The sequence below is a fragment of the Camelina sativa genome, chromosome 13 (assembly GCF_030686135.1).
Source record: "Camelina sativa cultivar CO46 ecotype springtype chromosome 13, ASM3068613v1".
NCBI lineage: Eukaryota > Viridiplantae > Streptophyta > Magnoliopsida > Brassicales > Brassicaceae > Camelina > Camelina sativa.
In genome coordinates this window covers 12048341-12070114 of record NC_141892.1, presented here as the reverse complement: position 1 = coordinate 12070114, position 21774 = coordinate 12048341, and the positions used below count along the sequence as shown (strand labels likewise).

Sequence of the window (21774 nt, the reverse complement as noted above, 5' to 3'; positions counted from 1 at the left end):
TACTAATCTCTTTGCAGCATATAACTCATTCTCTGTGAGTAGATTTTGAGATGAGTTAAAACGTATCTTCTACTGCAAAGGTATGATTAACTTGGGCTTTGGAACCCCCGAGTATGGTTTAGTTGGTTTTGCAGATGGAAGACTTATATCGGATCAGTATAAAGATATATCGCAAAACAACGACTTTGCGACGTTTCAGTGATAGACTTTTTAGTTGTCGCTTATTCAATTCATGCCAAAATAGTTGTGCTTCATATGACATATCGAGAATCCCTAATGGCTCAGATGATGCTTGAACGTCAACCAATAGTTATCTGCCTACGATTGGAGCCTCCTAACATGTTGAAGAAGAACTTCGAACTGAAGAGTCGATCAGCATCAACTAGTTAATGCTTGTTTGGACCCATTAACAAGAAGCAACCGAAAGGCAACAACTCTGTTTGAAGACTCTGTTGCATATGTCGCCCAAATCAAAGGAAGATACACCAAGAACGACAAGACAAGATATATTCCTCTCTTACGGTCAAGAATTTGAGAAGAATAAGGAAGTTGATAGCCAGTACATCAGCTCAAGTAACAATGTAGCAGATGTACTTATAAAGGTGCTTCCAGCTACTTCATTCAAAATGCACCTTCAGAGATCAAAATTCATCTTTTGAAGATGATACTTCCAGGGGGAGAATATGATGATTTGCGTGGTTGCACTCTTTTTTCCTTATCATGGTTTTTATCCCACTGGGTTTTTCTATGACAAGGTTTTTAACGAGCCAGCAAATAACACGTAAAATATCGAAAAAGAATGTCGATGGTGAAGATCTATCTTTCTTCAAAATCTTTGTCATATATCGACTAGATTAGAAGAATGAAGAGAATGATCGACATGGATCATCTACAAAATCTATGAGGAGAAAAAGACTCGTCTATTCCAGGGAGAGATTGTGTCACTGTACTCTTTTTCCTTTATCATGGTTTTTATTCTATATGACTTTTCTATGATAAAAATTTTAATGAGACAGTACACAATACGTAGATGGTAGTGGATATTCAACGGATAACTACTGAAGTGATTATCCATCATTTGATCCTATCTCTTCTTATATTTTATTAATTACTTAGCATAAAAGTAACTTGATGATCAAGTCTTTGATAGAGTATATATATGTTGTACGAAAGAGAGTGAAGTAATAACGTCATTGTTGTATCTCTCTGCCTCCACTCTCGTTCTCTTTCTCCCTTTATTATAATATATACTATCATACATATGTATATACATATATATATAACATAATATTTTTATATATTTACGTTATATTTTATAATATTTTATTTGTTCTGTTGATTTACCATTTAAACACAGTATATATGACTGGTAGCTAACTGGAACACAAGATTAGCTAGCTAGAAAGTTCTCTTTTATCATTAAATAGCTAAAGATCAATTCCCGGAGCTTGAATAAAACCACTTCAATAATTCTTAGAATCTGAACATTTATATCAGATAGCTTGTTTTACACTCACCTACCGTTACGATTCAGCTTATCATACACGTCGACAAACTTTAGCGTGTGACGACTAATTTGTATGTGGTACGGTCGATCGATCGACCCCTAAATATTACTTTATACAAATGATCATATAACCAAGATTTTTAAGTTCTCTTTCCAAAGAGTACATAACTAAAACCATCAAAATACTAGAATATATTTACATAAGGCTAGTAATCGTTTAGTCGGTTTAGTTAGCCATTCAGCAAAGAAGTACAGACTTACAACTTTGAGAACTCCTGTTCATTTTTTAATAATTGGGATCATATCATCCTTTAGTTTATAATTGTAGGATTAGTGGCAATTTAAAATGCATGTATGCATATAGAAACATGGGGTCAAGGAACACACAACGTCGTTCGTTGGTGCTACTTGAATTAGTATATTGGTTCATTTCCAAATCTGTAACTAACTTTGTCTTATATCACCAGTTTTTTTTTGTTATTTATTTCGATAGAATTTGTCTTTAATCTCGATGTGTATGTTAGACTAGTTCCAAAATACGAAAAAGTTTATACTAAAATAAATATCGAATAAGTTGTCACATTTGGAATCATTCCCAATGCCAACCACTGCCTAGAACCAACGTATTAGAGTTTTGATTTCACATGTGTGAAAAAAACTGTTTATCTTGAACTATCTGATTTTGGGTTCTTACTTCTCAGTCTAAACTGTTTATCCTATTAAACAGTTTTATATAACCTAAAATCTTCTCAGTCTAAACTTATTTTATATAGCCTAAACTTGTCACTACAGTCTAAACTGTTTATCCTATTTGACGTTGAATGTCTAACGGTTTACACCAGAATCAAAACCTTAATGATTATTAAAAGGAAATTAGAGAAACTCATTGACTAAAAAACATATTAACAATTCTTGGGGTTAGATCAATACACGATGCAGTAAAGACTTAAGACAAGTTAAGACTTTGCGGCTTAATTAACAATCTCGAATCCAAATTTTCAACTTAATATTCTTCTGAATTTCTAGATGAACCTCTTATGCGTATGCATATACAAACACATATATTTTATATAAAATAAGTTTTTAAGTACGATAAGATAATGTTTCTGTAGTGACAAGCATGATGATGCACACGATAAGAGATGATTCAACAGTAATATATGTTGAAAACTTTTAAAATAAACCAAAAAACAGTTGACACACCATTTTCAACCTAAAGAAGACAATTCGTTAAAATTATTATAAAAAAAAAAGTCACGATCATGTATATTATCATTACATAAAATATTTAATATTTAATAAGTCGGCATTTAACAAAATAATATATCTCGTTATATTTAGAAGGGACTTTGAGATAGAATTAATATATATCTTTTATTCTAAAGAGAACATTCATTTGCTTTGAAGAAATAGAAGGAAACAATTGATTGCATAATAGATCCTATCAACCTTCTACATAATTCCATTAGTCTGCCTTATTTTTTAAAACTCTCTAACTAAACACAAAACTGTATTGTGTTATACCTATTTCCAAATCCTCAAGTAATATATTACAATTGTTATTTTTTAATTTAAGCTTACTTAAGGTCTTCAACATGTGTTGCAAACACAGAATATAATCTAGTATATTTAAATGAAAAAACAATATTTAGTCAGAAAACACAAAAAAAAATTGTTTTGATAGACTAATGCGGTTTCACCAATACATATTAAATCAATTATGAAACAGTTTCTTTATTTTGGTATGATATATGTGAATTTTCTAATTATGGTTAAAATTTTGTACATGGATTTGCTATATTTCAAAATTTAAATACATAATTTACACATCATGTTTGAGTTTTTTTTTTGGTTTAATTTTTTCTTAAGGTTTAGTATATGCTATGAATTATGTATTTTAGCAACAAAAAAATCATAAATATGAGCATTTTTAAGTGTTCAAAAATAGCAAATCTGGAAAATTTAAGTGCTTTTTTTGTTTTGGAGTTTTGTGATTATTATGTAGACACTCTTTTTAACTAGTTATATAAGGTTTCCACTAATGGATCACTTTCATTTTACTAATATTCGATTACTAACGTGTATCATGTCAGTCAAACCCATGATTTATTTTAATCATAATTTTACACACTCTAATTCTACTTGATTAGATGACATAATAACAAAAGTAGAATCACATTTTCAAAATGTCAAACTTTAAACTTATACCATTCATAAATCATAACGACTATAATACTATCTCTTTCTGTTACTCACTTATATTATGTTTATTAGCAAACATAACAAATTGTAAAACAAAAAAAAATACACATTTCACAATAGTAGAAATACAAACTATTGTAAACTGCTCTTCCAAGCAAGCACAGGGTTTTATCGGATATCTGGACTGGATAAAATCACCCACCACCAACAGAAAACTCAATGTTATATGTAAACTGCTCTTCCAAGCTCTCCTCTACTCAATCTGGACAGAACGTAATGTGAGGCTTCATACCACAACCTTCTCCTCTGTTGAGAGGATTAAGAAGGAGATCCAATTACTACTCAGGCGTCGACTTATTGGACTAGACAACTTGGGAAAGGACTTGGTCGTCCAACCTCCTATACATGACACCTACCTCTACCTTTGGTTTCAGAATTTCCAACCCTCTTGGAGATGCTATGCTTCGTTTGTATTGAGAAAATGTTTCTTCTTTTCTTACGTCATCTATTCTCATGTATTTGAACTCAAACTGTACCGTTCTCTACATATATAAATATACCGGTATCTATTTAAAAAAAAAAAGAAAAGAAATACAAACTAGGAGAAAAAAACATAGCAATCATGATTAACAAAAAAAATATGTACGGGTCTTTTAGGAGCATCAAATCAAAGTTTAGCCCGTGGGTCCTCATTTGCTTTTACTTACTATAGACTCAGTGCAATATTTGTCCCATAATATGGGACCCATATCTCCCTTTACCCCTACGGCCCTACCATACCCCAAAACAATTGTTGCATATAAATAAGGGAGTGATTGAGAAATGCAGACAAATACCCATCAAACTCTGTCTCTCACTTTCCTTCATTAACTCATTCCCCAAAATAATACCATTATATCACATTCCCAAACTTTTCTCTACACCTTGTTCCCAAAACAAAAAGAAAAATTATAATGGTTAGTGTGACATTGGTGTTTTTGGTATAAAGCTCTTCTTTATAAAGTAGATCATCAATGATAGCTTCAAAGACTACTACTCCCAAGACTAGCTTAGCGAGTCAAGAGAGCAAGGAGGAGAAAACTAAACCGGTTAGAGATTCCGGTAAGTATCCGGTTTACCGGGGAGTCCGAAAGAGGAACTGGGGGAAATGGGTGTCGGAGATACGCGAGCCGAGGAAAAAATCACGTATATGGCTCGGAACGTTTCCTTCCCCGGAGATGGCGGCGCGTGCACACGACGTAGCTGCTCTTAGCATCAAAGGAGCCTCCGCTATACTCAACTTCCCTGACCTAGCCGGCTCTTTCCCGAGACCTAGCTCGCTCAGCCCTCGTGACATCCAAGCCGCAGCTCTCAAAGCCGCTCAAATGGAGATCATGACGACGACGACGACAACGTCACAGTCTTCATCTTCTTCTTTTTTTACGTTTTCGTCTTCACAGTCTTCTTCTTCGCTTGAGTCTCTCGTGTCTTCCTCTGGGACGGGCTCAGAGGAGCTAGGGGAGATCGTAGAGCTGCCGAGTTTGGGATCGAGTTACGATGGTTCGACTCAGCTAGGTAAAGATTTTATATTCTCTGACTCGACGACAGACTTATGGGTTTATCCACCGCTTTGGTCAGAAGGTGATTATGAGATGGTTCCTTCTGCATTATTATCACAAGATTGGGATCTTCAAGGACTGTACAATAATTATTAAGTCATAATAATCATATTAATATACTAGTAAATGCTGTGTTTAATTACTTTTTAATGAACCCTTTATTTTGTGGGGTGAGTTTAGGGTTATTAGTCTTTGATTTTTTTTCTATTTTTTTTTTCAATCTGTGTGTGTCTGTGTGAGAGAGAGAGCTCCATATATGAATACTTGTACATAATTCTCATAACATGTTTTTTTTTTTTAATCAGTGTGTGTAAATTTGAAAAAATAAATAATATTGGACTAGTAGCCAACGGAAGCCACGTACCCTTTTCTATATTTTGAATTAATGTACATTATTATTGAATCAAAACTTTGATCTTCTGATTAAGCATATATTAATCTGACCAATTGTTTAGTTTTTGCCTTTATTTTTCTTTTCCACTATCAGTTATTGGATTTTGATATTTGTTGCTAATATTATTAAGATATATATCCAACAGCTTGAATAATTTTGCCATTCGAGTATTATTGTATTAATCAAACAATGACTTTTACTCATTACATTTCCTTTTGCGACCCAATAATATTACAAAAGAATCTCTTCTTTCCTGTCTTTCGAGCACTATGATCTAGAAAGTGTAATATATTGTAATACAAGTAGCTCATTTTGATTAGAAAACACGTGTAAACAATACTGTAATGAATGGTTTGAAAATGGAACCCATTGTTTTCTTTGCAAGTCTTACGTCTCTTTTCTTTTCGTTGTTGAAAAAAATGACATAAACCTTTAATGATTATTGTAATTAGAATCCGTCACTATCCTTTAAATTTTCTTGAGTAGACATATATTGAAAGAAGAATCAGTTGATATGACGTATCGATAGTTAGGATTAACGTCATAAACTAATTGCAATATGTTAACAATTAAATGGTGATTCGATACACACATGTCTACTAATATAATCAACAACAACAAAAAAATAAGAGGGCGAGATTTTATTTGGTTTACGTGTACATTAGACTTCTAGAAAACATATATTTTAAAAAAAAATTATAATCAAAATCGTAAACGTTTACGAGTAACTGTTCGTTTGTATGTATATATCTCTCTATATATATAAAAAAAGTCACAGAGCACCAAAAAATCAGGCAAACATTACGCCCAATATCATCAAGCAAACAGTGGTAACTAAAGTGCAGTATAATAAGTTCGAATAGCTCGGAATAAAAATTAGGCAAAACCTTTCGAAGACAGAACCAACTTTTTTGACAAACTTTTTTTATTTCTAGTTTACATTTTTTTTCTTTTCTTTTCTTGCTTGCCATTTCAAGGATGCTCTCAATTATTGTCTTCGTGAAAGATATTGGATAGTGGAGTCCGATATAGTAAGGGAAAGTATATACTATGTGGAAAACCTTAATTTTATATGTTGATGTGATGATGTCCCGACAAAACAATGGTAAAGTTTTAGCTTTATCAAAGAAGTTACAAAAAGCTGATATTTTATTGTTGGGAAATTTTGTAATAACGTCCAGGTAATAGATGATTAAAAGATTAACTAACTTGAATAATGCAGAATTTCAAAGCCACCTTTTGTATTATTGATTCTAGGAGGTAAACTATAGATTAGAAGTCGATCCGCGCAAACACACATGTAGTTTTAAAGATTTTAAATGTTAAGATTTGAATATAGTTTTAAAGATTTGAATATAGTTTTAAAGATTTTAAATGTTACGTAGAATATATTGTTATTAGATCAAGATTTTGTTAAACTCTATTAAAGTTTAGTATTATTAGTTTGTGATTTGTAAAAAATCATTTAGAATCTTAACAAATCTCGGTTATTGGATTCAGACTTTTATAAAGTCATTAAAATTTTTGTTATTCAATAAAAACAAAAGAATCTAGGATTGTTAATGAGTTCAATTATTATGTTATTGGTTCATGATTTTAAACACTTTCTTTACAAAATAAAGTCATGAAAAGTATCATAAAAATACATGGATTATTTGGAAGACTTTACAAGATTTTTGAAAACTAATCAACAAAACTTTTTAGCAATCTTTAACAATATTTCACTTATTCACTTTTAATGATTTTGATGAACTCTTTAAAAATCTTCATAAATCTCAAACCAATACCACCTCCTTATATGATTTAGTTACTTTGTTTTGTATAAGAGTTTTCATCTTTGAAAATTTTACAAAAAAACCACTAAAAATTTGATTTTTTTTTTAAAATTTGTGTGAAAGCTTATTAATATATATACAAATTGCCTTTATATGTGTGTAAATCTTTTTATATATTTTATAATTAAATATAAATACCTTTTAAAAACCTTGTACAAACTGTTTGAAAATCTTTTAAAAACTTGTAAACCTTTTAAAAACCTTATTAAACCTTTTTAAATTTTTTAAAAACTTTATAAATATTTGGATAGAATCTCGAGGTAGTAGTTATTATCTAGAAGTACCTTGTGAACCATATAAAACTTTATAACTTTTCATATTCAAAAAGAGGTATTTTTGAAAATAGATAGATGAAAGGGGTATTTAAAAAAAGGAGTACACCAAAAAGAGGTATTTCTAAAAAATTCTCACGAACTAGCGTCGCCAACCTTACCATCATCGACCTCTCTCCCCATTCTATTCAACATCGCGAGGTGCGGCCGACCAAACTCATACAGATTTGGACCAAGGCGGCCGCCAACCGACTAACCATCAACAAGCCTGAGCCGATCAGCGACCAGCGGCAGATCAGTGCCGAGCAGGCATATAAGCGAACATCTTTAGCACGCCCGCCGACCACAAAAATATCTCTGCTCGACGGACTAAGGGGGGGCTATTGTTGGATATGGGCTTTGCCCCATATGCCAACTCGGCCAACAATGGCTCACCAGAGATAGCATACTAGATTTTCAGTCCAACAGAAAATAGGCCTACCTCGGAGGACAATCTCAGGATTTCGCGCAGAAACTTTAAAGTGCCTTAAGTCCACACTCACTTATAAATAGCTCAAGACATTTATTGGCAACCTCGTTCTGACTCACACACATTACCCAGAGAACAAGACTTTGCATCGAAAACAATGTTTATTCTCTTTTATGTAATTCGTTTCCACCTTTGAGATAGTCATTTTTCTTGTCGTCAGCTTACCTGTACGCTGACGAACTCTCACTTTATATTTGACGACCTCATATCTCGTTAAAAAAAGGATTTGCTCCACTCTTACCCCAAAAATCTTGTTTATTAATATTGTGCGAACCTCGGTACACGTCATCGTTTGAATTATAAATACTAAAATTATTTTGACAGGAGTCATGGATTTAGGATAAAATCAAGTATAATAAAAACAATGAGTAGAATTGATCAAATGACCGTGAGAAAAGAAGTTTGGTCAATAGCAAAATTCTGGAAACAATTCATGCATCTTTTGTTTACATATTATACAATAAAATAAAAAGATTTACACTTTGTAAAAATATTTAAAATGACATTCCAACTGTGGTTGAATGATTTGATGGCGCATGACTGTCTTTTTTAAAAGATACATTATATGAAAAAAAATTGACTTTTAGGCTAATTCTATTTGGTGAACAAAAAATAAAAAACTAATTCGGATTGAATGATTCTTTAATAAAACTTACAGTATGATCTTCAAATTTCTATTTAATTCGACATTTTCCAGTAGGATGAGATTTTTCTAAGAAAGCTGTGAAAATCATGTGATTGAATTTACATGTTTTAATACCTCATGTTGCTATCTTGTTTATCGGTATTTTTATGGGCAAATTTACGACCGAAACAGAAAAATGAACTAAGAATATAGCACAATAATGAAAAAAATTAAGTAAATAACTATTGACTAATGTAAAAAGAAAAGAAAGGGGCAACGTGAATGACACGCGCATCCAACAAAGGTGTTTTTACCCCATTACATAACTTGAATTTTTAAAATCAGAGGTTTAAAATTTTATGTGATGAATAGTGTTTATAATGGAATAGTATAGGAAAAAATAGTAGAGAACATAAATAACTTAAATCCAATTAAACTCAAATAGTATCAAACATAATTAGTTTTATTAAGACGAAATATTTAGTCACAATAAAAAGTATTTTAGTCACAATATAAACATTGTTACGAATTTGTGACGATTTTTGAATGGTTGCAATACAATCGTCACAAATTTTTATTTGTAACAAAAACGTTACAAGAGTTGCAAAACGAATATATTAGTAACCATTCTGTCATCAATAATTACAACACAAAAAAGTAATAAAACTGTCTCAATTACAAACTAACAAAACGTCTTTAAATCGTCACAATTTGTGTTTAAAATAACGATTAATTATGTATCTTATTATTACGAATCTATAGACTCAAATGGTCACAAATGATAATTAAATATTTTTCGCAAAATTTTAACAAATACTCAAAAATCATGATATTTTGTGACTATCATAATGTCCAATCTTATAATTAGAAGTTAGTTTCAAATGGTCACAAGTTATTACTAAAAAAATTATTGCATATGATAAAAATTATAACTAAAATTTTAATCTCAAAAAACTTTTCATTTTAAAATTTATAATCATACAAATTATTTATAATCATAAACATTAGATATACATTATAAGCTATATTTATTTTTACAAAGAAAATAAATAAAAAATTTGACCAGATGCACATATTCGACCATAACTTTCATATTTAACTCCTATTGAAACGTTCTCAGGCTCTCTGGAAAGGTAAGACTCAGATCTTTCCAATGACGGGTAGATCAGCTTCTGGTTCAACTTGTAGCAGTGGGAAACGATTTCACAAGATGACCGATGTTAATTCGCGGATCTGCGCAGAATATGTTTGATAAAACATGTATAACTTTTAATCTACAAGAAGGGTTACAAAATACTTTGAGGAAAACTTACATCTATGGGTTAGGAAATTGGTCACCAAAATTCTTCCATAAAAGAGTTTGTTTACCCCTTCTTTTCCACCATCTCCTAGGACATGTAAGATCTGTCATTAATCTCAATTGTTGCTCCTTGTTCTCTTTCTATCAAATGGTCTTTTCTCTCTCTCTCTAAGTTTAGGAGACACGAAATTATAAAGGATAAAACCCTAATCATCTCTTGAATAAGTCTTGTTAAATTAGGGTTAGAGACATGGCTTAATGGGCTTTGTATAAATGACATAACAATTTATTCTATTTTATGACTAATTACTCATTTTAATGTCACAAATTGTGACTTGCATATCTGTTATAAGTTCATCACTAATTTGCAACAACATATTGGTCACAATGTTGTCATAAGAGTGACGATTAATATTATCGTAGCATATTCATCACTAATTGTGACAAACTTTGGTTACCGATTTTTTCCGTCATAATATAATGACAAAATTACTATGAATTTTTGACAAATAAATTTAGTCATAATATCATATTTAAAGTGTCACAAATTTGTGACGAAAATTTTTTTTCTCAAAAATACAGCTTAGTAAAATTATATTCTTGTACTGTAAATAGTATGGAAAATTAAGTGAATAACCATTTCCCAATATAAAAAGAGTAGAGATGATATCAGTGAAGGACACACACACATGTAATATATAGAATATTTTTACAACATCTTAATAAAATAGTATAGAACAAAACTAAATAGTATAGAATGAAACATTTTTTATAAAATATATTGATGGTACTGGTAATGATGGTATGAAATGAAATAAAAAAATTATGAAACAAGCCGTTTACTAAGAAATATACAACATATGAAATTTAGCATGTCGAGTTTAACAATTTCTGAATAAATTACACTATACCCTAAGGGATACAACATAGAGAACCCAAACTATCGAATTAAGCTCATACTAAAATTAGGTTACATGGAAATTAAATTATTAGTATCTATATTTTTAAGAAAATGTAATAGAATATTATTGTATTCTATATAGAATAGTAGAATAAATAATTACATTATTTTAGTTACATATTGAGTTAAAGTTGTTCAATTGAAAAAAATCAAATAAAAACATAAAAGAAATGGTTTATTTTTAAATAAGATTGTGAAATCTAAATAATTTGTGACTTTGTGTAAATAGATTTACGAGAATTTCCCTAGATTTTATTGTAAAGTATATAAAGATGTTGTGCTGACTGGTTTTAAATGATGCATGAATTATAGAACACAATCACCAAGGGAGAGATTGAAGGTGTTGTGTTGACTGGTTTTAGTAGGTGCATGGATTATAAAACTCAATCACCAAGGGAGAGATTGAAGGTGGATGTGCTGACTGAGTTTTGTAAGCTGTTCGGAACATGTCATGAGATTGCTAATGAAACCAAGATCTCATACAACCAGGTGTATGTGAAGACAATGAGCAGAATTAACAAAGATGTTGAGGCACTACTTGACAATATTGCGGTAAGAACATTTGTGAAGTTCCGAAGTAGTACAGGAGGTAGTACGTCAAGTAGTACATGAAGCCAAGTTGTGTGAATACTTTGAAGAGTTGGAGAACAAACGTGTGGGACAACTTGGACAAGCCAAGAAGGTTAGATATATCAGAGGATGTATCAAACGTATGAACCAGTTCTTGTACTAGTCCGACATTAATACAGGTTGTAGTACAAGAAGCTGAATTAAAGAGTTTGAGTACATAAGTTTAAGACCGATTTGGTCAAGCCAAGTGGCGGCTGCTAAGCTGGATGAACATCTAGAATAGAAGATTCAAGATGAGATCATGGAGAGAAACTTTCCTTATCCAAAAAGAAAAAGGAAAGTTCTCAATTTCCTATTTGTTGTATAATATGAAAGTTGCCAACCCTAGGGGTTTGACAATTGATATAAATACCAAGAGGCCGCTTCATGAAGACCTGTGCGCTTCAAGGTATTCTCAAGAGATGCACACAAGATGTGTGGTGTCGCCTCATCAATAAGATAAAGAGATCTTTTGATGGTTTATTCATCTAGAAAAGAATGATAGGCATAATAGTGCTTGTATCATATGCAATTGTAATTGCTATCTTGTTCAAGTGAATTTGTTCTAGAGTAGGTCCCGAGGATGTAGGAAAAACCGAACCTCGATAACAAAGCTTGCGTTATTTACTTTATGCTAATACATACAAAGTCGATCGTAACTAGACCTAGCCACAAATATGCGTTTTTAGTATAAATGAATAAATAAGAGATAAACAAGAAAATGAGAAAATGAGAAAAATAAAGGAATAAATAAAAAGAAAGGGAGGAAGAGGGGACACACGTGAGAGAGTGTGTGTCTAGCTGTTCATAATGTCATATGAGCAAAATTGTCATTATTATAGAAAATATAAAGAATATCATAAGGTGATAATTAGAATGGTTAGTGAATTAATTAAAGTTTTTTGTTGTTGGTTACTTCTGCCAATTTCCCTATTTTTATTGCTATATATTATTATTTTTTAAAATGTTTAGAATGATTTAGACTTACCTATATATTCTTCTTATGTTATGACTTATGTAGTGATGATACCAATATAGCTCATTCTAAAATGCATGTTTATTGGATATCAAATTGGGTGATATCACAATTTGAAGATGATCTGAATCTTAGTGTGGGCCAAAACTCTAGTCCTAATTCAAGTCCATGCTAATTTACAAACATGAATCCTATATAAATTAGACCAACAACAATACTAGGATCCGCATTAGTCAAGCATGCCTAATATGATTTTACAAGAACAATTATCACAAAAACCATAGCCTTGTCATAAACTTCAGAGCTCGTAGTTTTAGTGATAATTTGAATTTCGAATGTTTACGTTTTCATGTTCTTTATCTTTCTTGGCATGGAACCATATATTTATGATTCACTTCCTAAAACTTTCATTTCTTGAAACAATATTTACATTCTTATACAAAAAAAAAAACTGTAAAGAACATAACTAAAGAAAGACGAGAATAAGATAATAATCACGTGATTTTTTTTTAGAGAACAAGCAGAGATAGCGTTATAGCTCTATATATATATATTTTTAATCCATGGCGATATATCTCATGGGTAATTTTTGAATTAGTAATACATATTAATTATAAATCTGATGTTCCAATCATCGGTTTTTTATGGTAATTTGTTGATGTAAATTGACACTAAGTTATTGTTTTTTTGTTTGTTAAGTTATTATAAATCTGATGTTCCAATCATCTCCTAATAATGTCATATGATTACATAAACCTTGGAATGATAATCGATGTGTTACTATTTAGATTCACAAAAATTTCATTTTACATTAAATTTCCCAATTTATATTTAATCTAAAACTATTTTTTATTAAATTTAAATTGTTACTCACTTGTTAAATAGAAATATCTTTGTATGATTTATTTTAACTTTTAAATTTGTGTAAAATATATCAAAATAATACTATATATGAAACGGAAAAAGTAGCTTATAATTTTTTTTTCTTTTTCAAAAACATATTATTTTGTTATATTTAATTTTTGATTGTATTTTACTATTTTTCGCTTGGAATGTAATTTGCAAATTACCAAGAAGGGAAAAAAAAACCGAAACTATATTATAATATATTTTTATTGGGTTTCAAACATTTTAAAAATTTTAATTAAATGAAGCTATTTGAGATATATGTTTTTGGGTGAATGTCATGAAAACCCACTTTGGGTTGAGTTCTATCACAAAAACCTACTTTCCACTCATGGTATACTTTCCCAAGTTTTTTGTTTATGTGTCCACTTTCCTTTTACATTTTTGCCCTTACTAACAACTTACCTCTCTTTCTCTCCTTCTTTTCTCTCTTTTTCTCTTCTTTTTTATTGTTAACACTTTAACAAAGTAAAATATATTTATTTGTTATCATAAAACAAATTTTCTATTTATTTATATAAAATATGTTATGATTATATATTTTCTACATTTTAAGATACATATTGCTATATTTTTTATGAATTTTTAGATTATACAGTATCCATCAGTCGTTGAACATTTGTTCAATTATAAGTGGATAATCAATTGCAGTATTGTTAATAGATAGTTACTTGTGTTTATTCATACAAAATATACATACATAAATTTGGTTAGATATTTATCCATAACATATTATCCATAACACAACATAGACCAAATAAGTACAAAACCCTTTAATTCTAAATTTTAAATCCTAGAACATAAACCCTTGAACCTAAAACCAAAACTATTCACTTTAAAAAAAAAAAAAAACAAAGTTTAGTGGATAGAAAAACTGTGGATAGGTCTCCATGGATTTACAAAGCATATCTAGACATTAAGCTGAAGAATAGCAGTTGAATGGTGGCTATGGATGTGATCATGTGGATATTTTTTTGTGGATACCAATGTAGACAGACCAAAGAATCATCATACAACATCCACACAATTAAATCCATAGACACCATGAGCTCCTTGCTTCATATTTTGTGTTGGTCCAGAAACATATACACTCATAAGTGGTTAATAAACAAAATAAAAATTAACAACATTGATTTATTTAGAACATTGAATATCAATCATGTGGATTAGTAGTTATGGATACTTATCTTATAATATCTTGTTCATTCTTTACATGAGCAGAAATTTGTCCAAGATAAATTAGCCACATAGATTTCTTTTAGCTAAATATTTTTGTACTATTTTTCAGCTAGAAGTAGGTATATTAGAACTTAGAAGTGTCACTAGAAGCATACTACACAATAAACATGGTCATTATTAATCTCAAAGCCTATCCACCAAATTCTGACCACGTGGACAAACAATCCAGATGAAATTTATTGACAAGTTTGTTGCATGTTCAAACATCACTATAGTTTAGCCACTTAGATGTCTTTTAGCCAAATGTTTTTGTACTATTTTTAAGCTAGAATTAGAGATATTAGAACTTAGAAGTGTCACTAGAAGCATACTACATAACAAACATGGTCATTATTAATCTCTAAGCCTATCCACCAAACTCTGACCACGTGGACAAGCAATCCAGATGAAATTTATTGACAAGTTTGTTGCATGTTCAAACATCATTATAGTTTAGGGTTTAGACTTTAGATGGTATATAGATTCAATGTCTATGTTTTGAGTTCAAGTTGTATTGTCTAAGGTTCAAGGTGTAGGATTTAGGGGTTAAGGTTAAAAGTTTAGGTTTAGGTATGTGGATGATGTGTCTATATTTTTAATTCATGGTTTAGGATTTAGGGTTCAAGGTGTATGGTTTAGGGTTTAGGATTTAAGATTTAGGGTATAAGGTTTACGTCTTTGGGCTTAGATGGATTTAGTGTCTATGTGGTGTTAGGATTTAATATTTAGGGTATAAACCCTAAACCCTAAACCCTAAACCCTAAAAGAAATCCTTCTAGCTGAAAAATAGTACAAAAACATTTAGCTAAAAGAAATCTATGTGGCTAATTTATCTTGGACAAATTTCTGCTCATGTAAAGAATGAGCAAGATATTATAAGATAAGTATCCATAACTACTAATCCACATGATTGATATTCAATGTTCTAAATAAATCAATGTTGTTAATTTTTATTTTGTTTATTAACCACTTATGAGTGTATATGTTTCTGGACCAACACAAAATATGAAGCAAGGAGCTCATGGTGTCTATGGATTTAATTGTGTGGATGTTGTATGATGATTATTTGGTCTGTCTACATTGGTATCCACAAAAAAATATCCACATGATCACATCCATAACCACCATTCAACTGCTATTCTTCAGCTTAATGTCTAGATATGCTTTGTAAATCCATGGAGACCTATCCACAGTTTTTCTATCCACTAAACTTTGTTTTTTTTTTTTTAAAGTGAATAGTTTTGGTTTTAGGTTCAAGGGTTTATGTTCTAGGATTTAAAATTTAGAATTAAAGGGTTTTGTACTTATTTGGTCTATGTTGTGTTATGGATAATATGCTATGGATAAAGATCTAACCAAATTTATGTATGTATATTTTGTATGAATAAACACAAGTAACTATCTATTAACAATACTGCAATTGATTATCCACTTATAATTGAACAAATGTTCAATGACTGATGGATACTGTATAATCTAAAAATTCATAAAAAATATAGCAATATGTATCTTAAAATGTAGAAAATATATAATCATAACATATTTTATATAAATAAATAGAAAATTTGTTTTATGATAACAAATAAATATATTTTACTTTATTAAAGTGTTAATAACAAAAAAGAAAAGAAAAAGAGAGAAAAGAATGAGAGAAAGAGAGGTAAGTTGTTAGTAAAGGTAAAAATATAAAAGGAAAGTGGACACATAAGCAAAAAAAATTTGGAAAAGTATACCATGAAAGTGGGTTTTTGTGACAATAGTTTAGGAGAAAGCAGTTTTCACCACATTTGCACTATGTTTTTTTTGGAGGCGACAAGGTTAAACATAAAAACCCTTAGATTTCTCTCCCACGGCAAATTAAAAACGCGACGGCGGTGTTAGACGACGGCTGTACTCGGCGGCGTAATCGTATGTGGGATAAATTTGCCGAATAGCTATACGGCGTCGTCTCAAGAATGTCGTCTTCGAAACGGAAGCGCGACGCGGAAGATGTTGGAGAAAGTGGCGACGGTAGTGATGTTAAGAGCAATACCGGAAACAGCTTCTTCGATATATATGGACCCGAAGTATCAACGCTTCCTCTGGAACTTTTTAGTATTGATTTAGATTTGATTAAGTGTTGGATATTGGTAATTTGTGATGTTAAGATTCTTCTTCTTCATCTTGGTAGGCAAAAGCAGAACTCGATTTCAAAAGCCCTGAAGCAACATTGAACTTACAAGTAGGTTTTTGAATCATCCTCGTGGTTAATCAAACTTTTAGGATTGTATGATTGGTATAATGTAAGTTTTTTTTTGGGTTTGAATAGGATGTTCAGGGACTTGTGACATGGGTTCTTGCAGAAGGTTATATGCCCTCGTGGGTGTTTATTAAGGTATGAACAAGTGAACATGTTGGCTATGTTTGTTTGATTGTGTCCTTTACTTTAAGTTTAATTGACATTTTTAAGGATCTGGTTTTGGCAGAACAAGCCTCTCATTCCTAAGGTTGTAATGCTTTACCTTCCTGGGTTGGATGCAGCTTTATACTTATCACAGTCTAAAGCACTTGCTAGTTTGAAATCGTGTTGTGGCAATCCTATAGCACTTTTAGCTTTGAGGTTGGTGTAAGTTTTGGGTGCTTCTCTTTACAATTGTTTGGTTAACTGTTGGTAAAAAAAAACTAATCTTTTGTTCTTGTGTTAGCTCTGTAGTTGATGACATGAGGACAATTGATACAATCCTTACTTGCAATGTTAAAAGAAAGAAAACTGTTACGAGTTCAGTGGAAACACCTCCCCTTGTATCTAGCCCAGGTAAGTAGACTTCACTCGATGAATCTTGATCATTGTTCCTTATTAATTACGACGAGGTTTCAATGTTTCCAGTTATATCATCTACGCCTGTAAACAGTAGTTTCAGATTTTATAAAGTCTTCTCCCAATAGAAGGCATTAACTAGATATAATCTTTGCTTTTTGTAGAAGCAGGCAATCTGATGGGGAAATCGTTCATTGAGATCATAAAAGACATACCATTCCCTGTTGCATACTATACTCTTAGTCGAAAGGAAATGGAACAAAATGGATACACTTTTGAACAATTTGGTACGAGCTACATCTATTTAAGATTTAAGCTGTTAACCTTTGCCTTTGACCTTTGTGTCATATTGTTTGATCATTTTCTGTTCGTTATGCAGAGTTTACCCCTACACTTCCTGCACCACCAGGAGTATCTCACCATGAAATTGTGGCTCTTGATTGCGAGATGGTAAACGACTATGTTCACTGGCCTTTCATGATAATCTTATAATCTTGTAAACATCTTTCCTTTTTGTTTCACCCTTAGTGTATTACAAAGGAGGGTTTGGAGTTAACAAGAGTGACACTGGTCGATATCCAAGGACAGGTACCTTCTTCCTTCTTTCTTTAAGTATGTTAGATTCTTCATTTATGTTACCAAGTTTCCATGATCGCGCAGGTTCTATTAGATAGATTAGTCAAGCCAACAAATCCTATTACTGATTATAACACAAGGTAAGTCATGCAAATATTGGTGATTTTGTGTATGAATTTTAGAATAGTGTACCTCTTAAAAAATACAGTACTGGCATCTGTTTGCAGGTATAGTGGAATAACAGCTGTGATGATGGAAGGAGTTACAACAACTCTTAAAGATATTCAGGTTTGACGAGATCCTTTTAATTTTTATTAGATATGGGTTAAGAGGTTTGAACTTTTGAATTGAAGACTTGTAATGGTCTAGTATAATTAGAGCCGTTTCCTATGTTCAGGCAGAGTTCTTAAGGCTGGTTTTCGAAGAGACCATATTAGTCGGACACTCCTTGGAAAATGACTTGTTTTCTTTGAAGATCTCTCATAATCTGGTGATTGACACTGCAGTACTATACAAGCATCCACATGGTCGATCTTATAAAACTAAACTTCGAATTCTAGCAAAAAAGTTTCTTGCTAGAGAGATACAGCTGTCTGAATCTGGACATGACAGCGTAGAGGATGCAAAAGCAGCCATGGATTTGGCACTATTGAAGATAAAACATGGCAAGAACTTCATAGTCTTAACCTCGCTATTTAAATCTTGTGTGTTTTGTTTTTTCTCTGTATCCTTTTAAGTGATTTTCTTTTCTGGCTTCCACTAGGACCTGATTTTGGCTCACCACCGGAAGTGAGAAGAAAAAAGCTACTCGCCATTTTGAATGAGAGCGGGAAATCTACTTCTATGATTGACAATATCAACATTGTGAAGCGATATGCTTCTGAGTCATCCAATTCAATTCCAGTTTCTTGTGACGACGAAGCACTTTCAAAGGCCATGAAGGAGGTAAAAACTTCTGAATCCATCCATTTCTTTGTATACTCATCTGCCAAAAACGTTTGATACATCTGTGTTTTATATGTTTCTAGGCAAAGAACAAGCGGTCACAGTTCGTTTGGACACAGTTCTCAGAATTGAATACACATTTCCAGAGCAGAGCGAATGATCCGCAGAAACTAAATTCCAGAATAGCGGAGATGATCTCATTGCTTACATGTAACAACAACACGAAGAAGAAAAACAATGTTTCACTTGAAACGAAGGAAATCTTAAAGAAAATGAACGAGAGAGTGCAATCCCTTTACGATGCGTTACCCACCAATGCGATGTTTATAGTTTGCACCGGACACGGAGACACATCCATTGTCGACAGGTTTGTAGCACTCAATCCAAATCCTAAGTGTTTTTAGACAAACGAATATTTTCTGAATTTGCGATCTGATTGTTTTCTTTTTACCTGCCCTGTCTGTTTCTTGCTGGTGGATATGAAGAGTGAGGAAAATGCTTAAAGATGAGAATGAAATCGGGCTTGACCGTGAGAAAGTTGTGAAGGTTCTTGAAGAGCTTCAAGCACAAGCCGAAGTAGCTCTCTGTTTTGTTGGTATCAAGCAATAAACTGACACAGACGCCAAAGTTTAGACCTTATGACTTATGAGCATCAAACTGAGTCTTTTTTATTTCTCAAATATTATTGGTTATATATGTAGTTCTGTTATTGTCAATTCTGATATTCTGATTTATATACATTTTAAAAAGAGTTGACATTTCAAGTTTGGTTTAAAAAGACAAAAAGACTGAAAGCACAAAATAACACATAACATAAGGGGGTGTGATTATGCTGTTGTGGGAGTTTGCATAATCTGAACAATTGGTTGAGCAATTGAAATATGTATATTTGGGGAAACTTTATGACTGGTTATTAGTGTTTGTCTTGGTGAAACAACAGTAAAACTAAATATTACCATATATGTAATATCTTATTATATAAAGCTTAATTTTCAAAGTTAGTAATTCATATAATCGCGACGTGTGTCAAGTGTATAGATAATATTTGGACATGTGTGAAAAGAAATTTTATTTAATAATTCTAAGAAAATTTAAAAAATAAAAAGATTACAATTAATATTTTGAAAAGTATATAAAACCAAAAGTAATCTATTATATCACTGATTCTAATAGAAAATTATCTATTAAATTACTAATTTCAATAGGAAAATATGTGCAATTAATGAGGAAATATATGCAATTTAATTGCAGTTATTATTTATTATAATCATATAGTAAAAATAATTTTATATAGAAAGTGATTAAAGTATGCAAATGTTTAATGTATTAAAATTAGTGATTAACATAATATAAGAAAAATAAGATAATTAAAATAAGAAATTAATGTAAAATTTCTTAAGTTTTTCAATCGGTGAATGATTTGATAGCGTATTCAATATCGACCTGAAGAGTTTGAAAATTTAACGAAATTTCAAGATGAAATCATTCGCTATCTTCGCCAATACGATTCCCCTATAGCTGTTGCTGTTCCAATTTATGAGTCTTTTCAAAATATTGGTAGTGTAAGTGATAATTTTAATTTATATTTAAATTATCAAGTTGCAGTTTCTATTAATGCATAATATTTTTATGGTATTGTGCAGGAGGAGGTTTACCTTCCAATTACTAGAGAAAGATTTTATAATGTATACCATGTTATGCTTCTCACTGGTATTGATCGTAAGAATGGTGTTCGGTATTATGAACTGCAAGATTCTCGTGGGATACATAAAGGAGAACAAGGGGTTGAGATTACCCATTTCTTTCTCATGCGGTTGAGATTAAGGGGTTTTACTTTGTACTTGCAAATCCTAAGTTGATGTTCAGATCTAATATCTCTCTTGATCGGCTTTTTTACAGTAGTTACATCGAGGCCAAAAGAGTTCATTGCCAAATGTTAGCTAAGCAAGCAAGTAATTAATTCAGCTTTCTCTTTGAAATCTTATTCAGTTTTCTTTAAAATTGTGCTAATTTTGGTCTGTTTTTTTAACAGGCACTTATAACTTATAGTGATAGATATCGAATTTTGGTCTGTCTCCGTGAACTTGCATCACTGGTTGTGAGCAATACTTTAGATGTTCCTACAGATTCAGATGATTTTTCTCATGAACATTGAAGCAGCCCTTTGCAAATCAATTGGTGATTATTCTAAGAAATTTGAGAGAGCAGGCTGCGTTATTGACCTATGTGCTATTGTTACTAGGCTCTGGTGTTGTAAGTCTATTGATGAAATCCTTATATAAATAGAAGAGTATAAAAACACCAAATGATATTTATAAAATCAATATTTAAAAAAATTGTGCATGATTAATAGAGAAAAACTAATTGAAAAGTTAAACAAAAACATTTCTAGGGTAACACACAATTTTTTACATTGGAAAAATAAATTTAGAGCATAATTAATGTTTGAGAATTGTAATGTGAAATACATATAGGAATTGATAATATATATATATATTTTAATTTATTGTTTATGTGATTTTTT

At 31.2% G+C, this 21774-nt stretch overlaps 1 protein-coding gene and 1 pseudogene across 5 annotated transcripts; both read left to right on the top strand.

Annotated features, from left to right (window-relative positions):
- Nucleotides 1–4530: 4530 nt before the first annotated feature.
- Nucleotides 4531–5657, top strand: LOC104736604 (ethylene-responsive transcription factor TINY pseudogene; annotated as a pseudogene). Its single transcript, XR_015577526.1, has one exon. The product of XR_015577526.1 is annotated as an ethylene-responsive transcription factor TINY pseudogene (transcript).
- A 10973-nt stretch (nt 5658–16630) lies between these two features.
- LOC104736602 (small RNA degrading nuclease 5) lies at nt 16631–20036 on the top strand. Of its 4 annotated transcripts, none has more exons than XM_010456619.3 (14): nt 16631–16998; nt 17103–17153; nt 17241–17306; nt 17398–17531; nt 17617–17726; nt 17900–18016; nt 18109–18179; nt 18258–18317; nt 18390–18445; nt 18533–18593; nt 18703–18970; nt 19069–19250; nt 19334–19617; nt 19736–20036. In XM_010456619.3, exons 1-14 carry the CDS (start codon nt 16888–16890, stop codon nt 19857–19859), a joined length of 1695 nt encoding a protein of 564 aa, XP_010454921.2. In that variant the 5' UTR covers nt 16631–16887; the 3' UTR covers nt 19860–20036. The 4 variants fall into 4 exon arrangements, with proteins under 4 accessions (XP_010454921.2, XP_010454919.2, XP_087338294.1 ...); XM_010456617.3 differs by having other exon boundaries at nt 17894–18016; XM_087482168.1 differs by having other exon boundaries at nt 17398–17537.
- Nucleotides 20037–21774: the final 1738 nt, after the last annotated feature.